General features: G+C 38.3%; 2 protein-coding genes across 3 annotated transcripts in view; both read left to right on the top strand.

Annotated features, from left to right (window-relative positions):
- Positions 1-5,418, top strand: part of LOC127655639 (tyrosine-protein phosphatase non-receptor type 3-like) — a 51,209-nt gene extending 45,791 nt beyond the window's left edge. For both annotated transcript variants that reach the window (XM_052143549.1, XM_052143550.1), the window contains 3 exons: positions 3,905-4,050; positions 4,124-4,259; positions 4,990-5,418. In XM_052143549.1, coding sequence (XP_051999509.1) covers positions 3,905-4,050; positions 4,124-4,259; positions 4,990-5,070 — 363 coding nt within the window. In that variant the 3' untranslated portion in view covers positions 5,071-5,418. The remainder of the gene's footprint in view (positions 1-3,904; positions 4,051-4,123; positions 4,260-4,989) is intronic.
- Positions 5,419-5,654: 236 nt separating this feature from the next.
- Positions 5,655-14,129, top strand: part of LOC127655996 (band 4.1-like protein 4B) — a 35,961-nt gene continuing 27,486 nt past the window's right edge. Inside the window, exons 1-3 of the mRNA XM_052144107.1 lie at positions 5,655-6,426; positions 13,179-13,283; positions 13,582-13,624. Coding sequence (XP_052000067.1) covers positions 6,178-6,426; positions 13,179-13,283; positions 13,582-13,624 — 397 coding nt within the window. The 5' untranslated portion in view covers positions 5,655-6,177. The remainder of the gene's footprint in view (positions 6,427-13,178; positions 13,284-13,581; positions 13,625-14,129) is intronic.

Here is a 14,129-nt window from a genome sequence, read left to right as displayed (position 1 = left end):
TTGTGTTAGAGAGTGTAAACATGTGGGATTTGTGTGGTGAACATGGCAAATAGGTCACATACTGCTGTGGCGATGAGCATGGAACCATATACACAAATGTATATGCACATGCTCACACCCTCACTCACTGACACACACAAACTATCATTGCTGGAGAATGGAAACCCATCTGTTGTCTCTGTTGGTGGGAGTTAATCTCAGCACGGACAGCAGACGGAGGTTACATCACACATTCATCGTCCATGTAGGGTGTGTGTGTGTGTCTCAAATCTAGAAGTAAAGAAATGGAAAGAAAATAGTTGAAAGACCTGGGGCTTGTATTCACAAAAACTCCTAAGGCTAAAATGTACTCCTAACTCGGAAATTTAGGAGCAACTCTTGAAAGGGACTTAAATAGGACTTGTATATGTTTAATCTAAGATTATTTCATGGAGCATTTTGACACTACAAGTAAATCCTTAACCTATAACAGTTTAGAAGTCCTCTTGAGGTCTCAAGAAGTGTATATCACAAACCATCCGATGCATGGCTTTGTTTTTAAAAATGTTCAAAATGGGCTCACAGTGACCGATCTAATCACAATGGAGATGAATTTGTTTATAAAATACTTGAGATGTTTTGTGATAGGAAAGGGTTAACCCTTTTCTGAAGTGGTTATTTTGAATTAGCATTATCTTAATTGGTAAAATATTTGTTCCCATGCTTCATTTTTCACTTTAATGGTGACACCACTTCCAAATGTTCCTTTTAATTGTGTTTCCTAGTGGAGCAATACGCAAAAACCTTTCTTTATCTTTTCTTATGTGTGGGTTCTGTATTATCCATAGCTATTTTTTAGCTTGTAGTCTTTTTAAAAGCCAGGTTATAAATAAATAAATGTTATAATATACACTTACTGTGTGTCTGTCTATAATGAATTTGACGACAAATAGCGGTTCTCTGTTTACCAATCACTTTGGATTTACGTTTATTGGATGCCTTCTTACCTTAAGATTTATTTTTTTATTTTTTTGGTGAATTGGTTTAAGCAGAAACTCTCAGCTAAGAACTCTTTGGATAACTCCTAGTGGTAATATAAAAATCTTTGTGAATACTGGCCCTGATTGGGGGTACAGGAAAAATGGCAGCGTGTGAGTGTTTGAACCAACAATTTGTCACAATAAGTGATTTTCTTTTCCCACTTCAGCCCTCAGACTGTGAATCATTTATTCAAGATGAAGAACGTAAAGATCACTTGTTCCTTTTGCCTCCACTTATAAAATCATGACAAAACTGAGGGAAATGTAACAAAAATAGCAGTGTATTTAGTCATTTTGGAGGTGAAATACTGTTTTAAAGGAATTTTTCTTCCAAAAATTTATGATTTACTCTCATATTGTTAGCTGCTTTTAGTCCATATCTATTAGCTTTAAGGTCATTTATATGCTAGTGTACTTCTAAAAGTTGACAATGCATTTTCATAAGATATAAGCATATACAATCTACAGTCTCTCTCTTCTGTCCATAAAGACTCGGGAACATCCATAACGTCACACAGAGATTGAGAAACATTGTCCAGTCAAATGATTTCTAAAACGAGAACACATCCTCTTCCTACAACTCTTCAGTGCGTCTGGCTGTGTTCTAACTGAAGCTGATCATACCTCCACAGGGCACTTCGAAGGGAGCTTGATCCATGCTGTATCCCCCCCAATAAAAATCACTTAGAAAGTGAGTTCTGTCTGACCATTATCACCTTCCAGCTACCTGAAGCTCTTACAGTGGATGTAATTGTTTTAGAAGAAAATAGCGCATAGGGATGATCACTTTTAAATGGGATGCGCCAATGCAGGAGCTAGATGCAAGGAAAGTTGCTGTAAATAAAAAAGTTTGTTTACATTTTTTGTGCAGCCAGAGATTTCTTTGTATATGCAGCTCAAGTAAGTGTTCTTTGTTTAGTGTATTGTGTTTCAAAACATGGATATATTATATTTTACTCACTTGTTACCACATGTATCTGCATTGGACTTGCACAACAGCTCCAGCCTCATCGTAAGCAAAGACTGCGATGTGCTGTGTGTGTGAGCTGTTTATGGATTAATGCTGTCGGTTAGATCGTCGTTCGGTTCTCAAGTCTTTGGAAAAGCTGGCCGGTATTGAGATCGCTTCTCAAGTTTCCCCAGTAAGCGGCTCTGACATGAGCAGCACGGTGGATAGGGGTATGTGTGTGTGGCTGTAAACTAAAGCCTCTTGGCTAATTTTTTAAATGATGAGTCATTTGACATGTCCCACCCCCACTACTTGTTTCAGTAGGAAAAATAAAAAATGCAAGTTCTGACATGAAAAAATGTGCAACTTTGTTGTGACTTTGAATAAAATGCCTTTATAGGACTTGAGCCCTGTTAACACATGCAGTGACTTTATCGCTTTAAGTCTCTAGTCTTTGCATTGTGAAGTCACTTTTGGGCATTGCTACTGCTGTTGCTCTAATAATATTGGTGGATTGCATGTCTGGCCCACTGGTCTTGCCATATCTTCAGAAAATCTGTTCACAGACATATTGATGTTAAAACTAAGATATCGTTCTAATTTGACAAGGAATCAGTTTACTTGTCTCTAAAAAATGACACTGCAGGAGAAAATGTTTAACTAAACTACAGCAGTGCCCATTGCATCATATTATTAACAAGATGAATGCACAAGATCAATATATGAATCAAATCTACCCTGCAAACTATTTTTATAATGCCATTCTAATTTGACAGGAAATCAGTTCAGTAAAAATGTACATTCTGCAGGGGAGAGTGTTTTTATATGAACTGCAAACATGCTCATTGCATCATATAATTTGCAAGATGAACAATCTATCAATATACAATTCAAACTCACTCATACTGCCTACAATTTCTTTTCCATGCATACGTTTTTATTATATCCATTTTGAACTACAGAAACTCTCACTTTTCCGTCTTTTCTGCACTCAACTCCATTATCTCACAGGAGACGGAAGACGTGAGATCCACTGACACAATCTTCACTCCTCATGGTTGCCGCTGCGGAAACATGCTACTCATTTGCATAGTTAAACTTTTCTCAACTTTCTGAAGTTGCTGGACACATCAAGTCGCCAACTCATCAAGATCATATTGCTTTGTCTCTAAAAGTCGCTGCATGTGTGAATGGGGCTTTGGACTATGATGCCCAAGTTGCATGGAATACTTTAATGATACTTTTGGATCTGGTCTTATTTTAGGCTTTAAAGCTATTCACTATAAATTGCTATTGTACTGAAAAGACAGATGGTGATATTCCTTCAGAATTCTGTTTTTGCATTTCACATAAAACAAAAAGTCAAATGGGTTTGGTATGACATGAGGCAAGGTAAATTATGACAGAATTTTCTTTTTAAAGCTAAAAGTGTATAATTTCTGCACCACTAGTAATACCAAATGGAATTGCAAAGATAAACATTGTTTTCAAACAGATTTCCCAAATACACCCTACACCAACATTGATCAAACACAAAATGTCTGGAAAAAGTCAGCAGTCGGGAAGCTCAAACAAGCAGAACAATGTTTGAAAGCATGTGTACACAAGTGAAATCAATCTATGAGCATATTTTTATTTAACATAAAAAATACACATCAGTCTTAAAGTATGACAGCAAACTGGATCTTATAGAAACATCATTTGAGGCATTTTTTTAAAACTGCGATTTGTCTGCAGTAATAGAATTACACCTGAAAATGAAAATAAAAGTGTTTTCATTCTTGGAACATTTCATATAAATATGTTTTTGTATAAGGCAAAACACAGGCATGCTTAGACTTGTCTAGGCTTTTATGCAAACTCATTCAAGCATTTTGTCTCACTCTGCCTCACCCTATTTCTCTCTCTCGGTTACCCCCACTCCCCTATTTGACAGTTGGGACAGCAGCGCTCAATCACTCATTTGCAGTATGTTGCCTGGCCAGATCATGGGGTACCAGAAGATTCCTCAGACTTCCTGGATTTTGTCCAATCAGTGAGAAGTATGAGGGGGGAGTCTGTGCCTCTAATGGTCCACTGCAGGTGAGCAAATTTAAAACAGCAAACACAAATGTTATCAGACACTCATCTCACTTTAGAGAATGTTTTTCTGCAGTGCTGGGATTGGGCGGACAGGTGTGCTGATCACCATGGAGACAGCCATGACCTTGATGGAGAAGGAAAAGCCAGTGTATCCCCTAGAGATCATTATCATGCTGAGAGAACAGAGGGCCATGCTGGTTCAAACATCGGTACAACTCACATACAGACATGTGCACACACTTTTTCTTACATACATATTCAGTGGGAACATACCTCAAATCAAATGCAATAACTAATGAACGCAAAGTATTCACCCAAAAATGGAAATTCGAAAATTCTCTCATAATTTACTCACTCTCATGCCATCCCAGATGTATATGACTTTCTTCTACTGAACACAAACAGTTTCAGCTCTGTTGGTCCATACAATGCAAGTGAATGTTGACCAGAACTTTAAAATTCCAAAAAGCATATAAAGGCAGCATAAAAAGTATTTCATAATACTGCAGTAGTTAAATACATATTTTCAATAGTGATGTGATAAATGTGGATGAGAAACAAATTTCGCTTTCACATTCTTCTTCTTCTTTTGTTTTTGGCGATTCACATTCTTCATGCATATTGCCACCTACGGGGCAGGGAGGAGAATTTATAGTAAAAAAGAACTTAAATATATCTGGTTCTCACCCACTCCTATCATAACCATTCTGAATATATTGATTTAACCATTGGAGTCTTATAGATAACTTTTTTGCTGCCTTCATATGCTTTTTGGACCTTCAAAGTTCTGCCCACCATTCACTCACATAGTGTGGACCAACAGAGCTTAGATATTCTTCTAAAAATCTTTGTTTCTGTTCAGCTCAAAAATAAAGTAATACTATATTTATTTTGGATGTGCCATTGTTACTTATTTGTGTATGCTCATTTGTTTTTCAGTGCCAATTCACCTTTGTGTGCGAGGCCATTCTGAGGGTGTACAGAGAGAGATTTAAACTAAGCCAAACACCTAAGAGTTGATGAGAAGAGAGAGACATTACAAGAGTGTTTGAAAAAAACAGACAATAAGCCTGAAGCTCTGCTACTGTGATCAGACTTTCGATAAAGATGGATGAAAATAGGAAAAAGGGGCATGGATTAGGGGGCGTGACTGGATAAAGACAATCTCTTCTCTTATTGCGGCTCTCCTGACAGCTGTGCGGATCAAGGAGAAACATGAAGCACTTTGACATTTAAAGCTGACAGAATTCTGCAGTGCACACACACTTTCTGAGTCTGTCCCCAAAACAAACACGGTATACTATACATAAACCAAAGCCACTACTGCTAGAATAATTAAATTCACCTCTGCTAATAAATAATAAAATGTGTAATTCTTATCACGTTGTGCCTCTTCTCTTATTCATGATGGCTTGGGGAATGTTTGATTGGAAACATGCGTGCATGAAATGCTGACGATTGGGTCATAACGGCAGTAAGAGTTGACGCAATTTCACTGCACAGTATGCTATGAAGGCTGCCTTGATTTTCTTAATCGTTGCTGGGGAATTCAGTCAGTGTTCGAGGGTAACCTCGCTCACATAGATCAGTGTTTAACTTGCCACCAGGTAGCGCTGCCTTGCGCACGCTGACCCGAAAGGGAAAAAAGTTTGAGTGTTGCTCTGAGATTTAACGCTTGCGCAGAACAGGTCGCCTGGCCAGTTCCTCTGGTTGATTTACCTGAGAGGTACATCAGTTTCGATCGATAACAGAAACGAAGAACCAGCGAAGGAGTCACGCGCCGTCTTTCACCCGAACCCCGGTAAGCGTGCGAAGTTCAATTAAAGCGCGAGGAGTATTTATTAAAATACAGATTGAACGGAAGTGGCTTTTGACACCGCAGGTGTGCTCGTGTTTCCTCGCCCGTATGCCACGAGTCCTCGAGATAGGAAACGGAGATCGTGACAGGTCCCTGTATCCCGACTTGTCCACACTGCATTGCACGTCTCATTCCGGTAGACGCCGCCGTCGCGGAAAGCCTGGGAAACAGCTGGATGCCTTCCTCCTGAGTGTCGCCGTTAGCAGTCCGGTACCGGTGCCGTTTTCCCTGGTCGATTAAAGCGTTGTCTCGCGACCCAGTGGGGGAAAATGATGGGGTTTCTCCGCAGGACGTTTAGCCGTCGGTCAAAGAGACGTTTTCGGACGTCAGACGAGCTGGACGGGACCGGCAGAGGCGGAAACACAATTCTTCAGGCGCACCAGCAGCAGGTGATTCACGCGCCGACTGTAGTGATCGGAGGAACCGTAGTACACATTCCCGCTGCGGGCAACAGCAAAGACGCCATCACATGCAGAGTCCTGCTGCTGGACGGATCAGATGTCAGTGTGGAATTACCGGTGAGTGCTTTTGTGTTCAGAGGAGTTCAATTGTTAGACAAAGAGTCAAGTCATCTGGGGGAAATATTCATCTGGAATATTCTTATATTTTGAATGTCGTCTGCAAAGTTCATTTTCAACATGGATCTGTGTGGCCGGGTGGATTTCCCCGGTGCTGGGTTCTTTCCCGGTGGTTAAAGAGGCAGACAGATGGTGCTCGGGCTCTCGTCCTGCTGTTTACGTCCCACCCAAACGAGCACTCAACCTGTCACACACAAGCCAATCACCTGCACTGGGAGCTCTCACAGAAAATGAAACCATTATGTTGGGAAAAACACGGAGTTCCCCAGGTGATGTTCTCTCGCGGGAAATGTGTTTTCCAGAAATGATTTACAAAATGTTTTTTCACTGAGGTCGGTGAACTAGGCGCTTCACCTTTGATCCATTGGACCTGAAATGTGTCAGTCACGTTTTGACAGTTCAACTATTTAATTGACAAATAGGTACACAACTTAAAATGATAGTTCACAGATTTGTATGACTTTTTTCTGCTGAACACAAATTAATCACAAATTATCTCAGCTGGTCCATACAACGCAAGTGAATGGTGACCAGACCTTTGAAACTTCCAAAAGCACATAAAGGCAGCATAAAGTAATCCATAAGATTCCAGTGGCTAAATTCATATCTTCAGAAGTGATATTAAAGGTGTGGGTAAGAAGAAGATAAATATTTAAGTCCTTTTTTACTATAAATCTCCACTTTCACATTCTTTAATTTATGGTAAAAAAGGAATTAAATGTTGATCTGCTTCTTACCCACTTCTAGACATGACCGGGAAATTCTTTATCACCGGAAGTCCATTATATAAAATTCACGTGCAGATTCCCATTGAGATGACTGTATTTCGCCCGAGGATATTTAGCTGTGCAAAGGTATGTGTGACCACATCTAAGGCAAATAATATTTTTTTTCAAAAAGTTTCACTGCTTAATTACTACTTATGCCAACATATTTTTTATTTTATTTATAATTTTTTTTTTTTTTTTTTGCAACTTAAAACCTTTTACTTTTTTTTTACCATCTCTGGTTAAACCACTACAAGCCCCAGAAAAAATACCAAAATGTCTTTCAACTCAGAAATTGAAAACATGTTCTTCAGTAGTGATGTATTCAAATAATTGTTTTGTGTGAATTGGATTTTAAAATTACTTAACAGATCCGAGGGGAAAAAAAGAACTATGTGTTCACTCTGTTTGCTTTTAAAACTTTTGATCATTTTACACTAACTCCTTGCATTTCAGTGTAATTTTGAGTATGGAATAAAATAGTTTGTGTTTTAATTTGATTTAACAGTAAACATGTCCTTCTCAGAATAGGCCTGGTGAACACCTGAAGGTCATGGAAACATAATGTTATTGTTTTGTATTTCATAGAAGGACAGTTTTGCTGATCACTGCTTTATGAACACGCACGTCATAGTCAGGCAATGTTGGTGCTATACAAGTCTGAACATGTAAAAGAATTCATATAGGACCTTTAGTATGTCAATGCTTTAGCGAAACAATAGATAATTTGCTTCATCGCTCGTTTTAACACTCCCAGTTCTTTCTCATCTGAATCCCAAACATCCAACCTATTAAAATGTTACATTTCAAATGTAGCAACTTTTGTTTCCATTGCAGTACATATAGTTAAGTGTTGCATGATGTATGCTGATGGAGGAGAACCCTAAAATGTGTGACTTATGTATTTTAAGGGTTGTGTAGGTCAGTCTGAACAGCAGCTAAAATCAAGGAGAAAAATTGTCACAGACTATAGACACAGACCCCGAAAAGGGTTCCAGCCACTATAATCTGTTACTTCAGCTATTTTTAGTCCTCCTTTGGTTTGTATGTGCACCTTATGTGTGTATTTTTATCTGTCTTATGGATTTAGTGTGTGTGCTTTGTGCAGTTCCTATAAACGTCAAGGTGTCAAGACTTTGAGACTTATTGCTAACACAATAGCCCATTATTGTCAGTGGATAGACAATGAGTACGTCAGTCAGTGTTTCCAGTTGTTTGGGTCGTTGTATCATGGTAATCATTGAATTCAGTCAAGGCAGATGGACTTAGTTTTTCTTTCTTTTGCAGAAGTTTCACATGGCCACACTTATGTATGAATGTCATTGCATTACACAACAAATTACCATTTGTACTATTTGAAAGGAAACATTTCATAAAAAGTTGGTTAATAGGTTTTCACAGTACATAAAGATGCAATGTATTTGGACACTTTATTATTGTCTTAGTGGAACATGTCCACAGTTAATGTGATGAATTGTAAATGTGGTTAAAAGGTGGTGCTAGGACTGTGCTAGCAGAGTAACCACATGTGTAGTACATCACATTAGGATGTAATGTGCTAGAATAGTCGACTAAACTGTTCTGATGCTGCTAGTCGTCACTGGAATTACTTGTTGGTTAATATTTCCCCCCATTAAACAGACCAAAATTTTCACATTTAAGTTTGGCCAGGCACGTGCACATATGGACATCAAAGGGGGCTTTAGCACCTGCCCTTTTTCTTCCTCAAGAGAAAGTGCCCTTTTTTCAGGGGTGATTTTTTTTTTAATTATATATATATATATATATATATATATATATATATATATATATATATATATATATATCCTGTTTACGCACAGCTTCCCTGTCAAACAAATATATTTATTGAATAAAAAATCGAAATATCAGGTCAGGCGATGAGACTTTGTTGAGTTCCGATGCCCTCCCTGTGGAGCTACCAGTGCCTCGACTTTACAGCTAAATAGTCAAAAGACAAATATAGTTAACTTGTGTCTTGCTAACATGCATGAATCATGAGCTACTAGCTAATATATTAAGTTACCTTAGGCAATATATCATGGCCATACAGGCTAATGTACTGTACTTAATGGAGACACTACAGATGAATACAGTAAAATTTGTGTCTAATAACGTCATCACAATCGCCACATTGATATGCAAATTAGGCGTTAACTAATTAAAATGCGCTAATATGCATACATTTGACAAGGCACTGCAGGTGAATATAATAAAGGTTAAACAAAATAACTATATTATTTCAAAGTTCAAGACCTTTTTTTGTAATAATTTTAATTTCCCACATTGTCTTGTGCAAAATAAACAAATGATTAGTGAAACTATGTCCCTCTCTTTGGTGCAGTCATTTATTCTAAATATACACTTGAAACTAGTAGCATAGAAAACATACACATTGTGGCATAGTTTCCTTTGCTGTTGCCTGCTCTTGTGATAAACCAAGTGAATACTAAAGAAGACCATGGTCTCTGTTTGAACTGATTAATTTGTGAGGAAGTCAGAGTTTTGTTAATATATTTAACGTTTTGTTGAAACGTCTGTGCACATCCCTGTGTTTGGCTTTATATATTTACAGAGACTGTGCTTAAATGACTGTCATTTTGAGGTTACATATTTTATATAGAATTAATCATACAAATATTATTAAAAAAAATTTAAAAAAGAGGATATCTAGAGCAGATACAAAGTTTCATTTCAACCAGGCTGCACGTGCTTCTTCCCTGTCTCACTTGCAGCGCGTATAGGAAAATGTCCTCGCTAGACAAGCAAACTCCGCAAAGTAGTTATTAAATCACTTTGGTGGTGGTGTGGGTATCGGATTTCCAAATGTTTGGAAGTCCCTGTGGATGCTTTTACATTTGAGTCTTCTTTAAATCTCTGCATACTTGTATGTTATTTTTCCGCCGTGCATGCTTTTTCAAGCGCAGGATATCCGCTTCAGGTGACCATGTTGACGTGTTCATTTTGCTCATAAAAAATATATATATGCTTTTGAGTAAGTAGCCAAGAAAATGATGGTTTTAGTCTAGTTATGCAATTTTTTAATTCGTTGAATAAGAAGGCTATTTTCAACTAGGTGTCTTTTATTCGATTTTAATTTTTTAGAGCAGGCGACTTCAAAATCTTCATTTAAACGTCAGTGAAATTAGTTGTTCCGCACATCGGCAGTCACTTATTTCCAGGGATTTCAGTACAGCGTAAAAATGTGACGTGGTAGTGTAGGCGTTCTCCTAATTCAAAATTTGCATAGGTCACCGATCATGCGCACTAAAAGTGAATGATGATGATAACCCACATCGCTAACGGTTGAATTATTTTCCTTTTTTGCCGCTAATAGAAAGTGATGTTGAAATTTAATATGTCAGTTTGGCAAAGTAGATTAATCCAAAATCACACGCTAAAATATGTAAATATTACTGTACCAATAGTGTCAATGTAAACAATCTGAAGCCCGCGATGAAAATATGAAACGCCCGCGGAAAGAAGGCACTATAATGCGCATGTGCGCTGACCTGAAATTTGTTTTATGTCATGGCCACGCCCCTTGTGCGTCGCTGTACTGAAACCCCTGTACTTTAGTGAATGCCTCCGCGGCTCCCTAGCTAAGTTGAATTCAGAAGTTTACATACACCTCCTGACATTACCTTGACTTTGTTGTCCTTAAGCCATTGCCACAACATTGGATGTATACTTTGGGTCATTGTCCATTTGGAAGACACATTTGTGACCAAGCTTTAACTTCCTGGCTGATGTATTAGGATGTTGCTTCAATATATCCACATCATTTTCCTTCCTCATGATGCCATCTATTTTGTGAAGTGCATCAGTCCCTCCTGCAGCAAAGCACCCACACAACATGATGCTGCCACCCCATGCTCCACTGTTGGGATGATGTTCTTCAGCTTGCAAGCCTCACCCTTTATCCTCAAACATAATTATGGTCATTATAGCCAAACAGTTAAATTTTCATCAGACCAGATGACATTTCTCCAAAAAGTAAGATCTTTGTCCCCATCTGTACTTACAAACTGTAGTCTGGCTTTTTTATGGTGGTTTTGGAGCAATGACTTCTTCCTTGCTGAGTAGCGTTTCAGGTTATGCTGATATAGGCTCATTTTACTGTGGATATAGATACTTGTATACCTGTTTTCTCCAGCAACTTCACAAGGTCCTTTGCTGTTTTTCTGGGATTGATTTGCACTTTTTGCACCAAACTACATTCCACTTTAGGAGACAGAATGAGTCTCCTTGTGGTATGATGGCTGCGTGGTACCATGGTATTTATGCCTGCATACTATTGTTTGTACAGATGAACGTGGTACCTTCAGGCATTTGGAAATTGCTCCCAAGTATGAACCAGACGTGGAGATCCACAATTTTTTTTCTGAGGTCTTTGCAGATTTCTTTTGATTTTCCCATGATGTCAAGCCAAGAGTCACTGAGTTTGAAAGTAGGCTTTAAAATACATTCAGCTGTTCACCTCCTATCAGAAGCTAATTGTCTAAAGGCTTGACATCATTCTCTGGAATTTTCAAAGCTGCTTAAAGTCTCAGTTAACTTGGTGTATGTAAACTTCTGACCCACTGGAATTGTAAAATAGTCAATTAAAAGTGAAACAATCTGTTTGTAAACAATTGTTGGAAAAATTACTTGTGTCATGCACAAAGTAGATGTCATAAATATCTTGCCAAAATTATAGTTTGCTAATATTAAATCTATGGAGTGGTTACATTTTGTTTTTAATGACTTCAACCTAAGTGTATGTAAACTTCTGACTTAAACTGTAGGACACAGGTGTGGACTTCATACATCCAATAAAATGACCTTGGGCACAGTTGGTTAAAAGTTATTGCAAAAATGATTAAGACAAATGAAGTTACATTTATGCATTTGGCAGACGCTTTTATCCAAAGCGACTTACAGAGCACTTATTACAGGGACAATCCCCCCCGGAGCAACTTCGAGTTAAGTGCCTTGCTCAAGGACACAATGGTATTGGCTGTGGGGATCGAATCAGCGACTTTCTGATTACCAGTAATGTGCTTTAGACCACTACACCATCACCACTCCAGTTAGTTGTGTTATTTTGTTATGTGATGCAAAGTAAATATATTTATCCATGTGTGGAATAAGTGTCTATATCCAATAGGGTCTGTATTTAGTGACTCATTATATTAGCGATTTGTCTGGTATCTTCAAGGATGTCATAGTTTACAAATATTTATTATCCTGCAGAGATGCTTATTCAGGAATTCCAACACTCTGACTGGCTGAATACCACTTAGGGAATACTCATAATCATCATAACAAGGTGCTGCTGCCACTGTCATGACCCATTCAGATCATGTGCTCCCTCCTTTTCCAAACAATATCCTCAAACCAACAGTAGAAATCAATCAGGTGCCGTGAAATGGAACAAATCAATACTAAATAAAAAATTCTCTGCATTCATTCAAGAGTTTTTGATCTGAGTGGATGCTGGCCTTGAAAGCAAATGGACCAAACCAAATAAGAGATTATCTCTAGAATAGTTGATGTACTTTTTTCCCTTTGTATGAGTTTGGGAGGTCCCTCTCATATAGACGTGATAACTCAAAATAGAAACAAGTTTTCGGTCTCTCTTTGGCTTTTCAAAGAGCTCTGGGCTTGGTACATGCCATCAAATGTCTTGTAATGAGACTACCTAATTTTTGCAAGGCAAGAATAGGGTGAGTGCATATGGAAATAAATGTAGCATGCATGGCGCTGTTTCTAATGAGGGCCATTGAGCCCTGCAGGCGTTCTGGAGCTGCTTCCTGCTGATGACATGCTCCACAGGTGTCCTCTTAAACTGTCACAAGATCAGTGTGAAGCCTCAAGCTTTCTGCACTTAGTGATTAATCTGTGATCTAAATGTGTGCGTTTCAGAAACACTCTAAAGGACAGGATCTGTTTGATCAGATTATGTATCATTTGGATCTGGTGGAGGCTGATTACTTTGGCCTGCAGTTCATGGACCCAGAGCAGGTTGCGGTGAGTGGCACTTAATGAGTGTGTTTCGTGTGTGCACGATGGTGAACTGTTTTTCTATAAGCTGCTGCTCTTAGAGCAAAAATGAGAAATGGAGTCTGTCACTGTGAAACAACCACTTGACATCAATCAGAACAACAGGATTTTAATTTCCTAAGCACTCAGACTAAAAAGAATCTCTCTCTCCCTGCTTTCTTGTTCTTTGACTCTCTCACCCTCTTTATTTTCCTCCCACTTTCTCCCACACTCCTTCCTTGCTGTGTTCTGCTCTTTTGTATTTCATATTTCCTTATGATTTCAGCACTGGTTGGATGCAGCCAAGCCCATAAAGAAGCAGATTAGACGTGAGTAGTAATGAGACATGCAGTACTCTCTTACACACTTTGCTTACGGTAGACCCAGTTTATATTTTTTATTAAGATGCATTTTGGGCGATTTGTTTGATTGGGCTCTAAGTGTAAACGCTCTTCCATTTAAATATGTTCGAAATGCAGCAAAGTACTGCCTGCTCACTTGTCAAAGTGTGATTAATTGATGTGATTAAACAAGTTTACATTTTGTCAGTAATGTGCAGCTTTAAAAGGAAAAAAACTGTCCAATTAAAACATTTTAAAGAGCGAATACATGATCTACAGTCTAAACTGGATAAATCGCATTCCAAAGGGCACTTTGAAGATTGCGTCAAACAGAATTTCCAATAAAATTGAATTGTGAGTTCCGAATAACCATTATTTTTGAGCCCCAAACCTTTTAGCCCTCCAAAGTTCTCACAGTGGATGGTTAAGTCAGTACACGTATGCTAATAAAATAGGACTAAAAGAGCACGCAATTTGTAGCACCTTTTGACTT

The sequence above is a fragment of the Xyrauchen texanus genome, chromosome 15, assembly GCF_025860055.1.
Source record: "Xyrauchen texanus isolate HMW12.3.18 chromosome 15, RBS_HiC_50CHRs, whole genome shotgun sequence".
NCBI classification, from domain to species: Eukaryota; Metazoa; Chordata; class Actinopteri; order Cypriniformes; family Catostomidae; genus Xyrauchen; species Xyrauchen texanus.
Note: the sequence above shows the minus strand (reverse complement) of the source record. Positions and strands in the feature narration are given on the sequence as shown.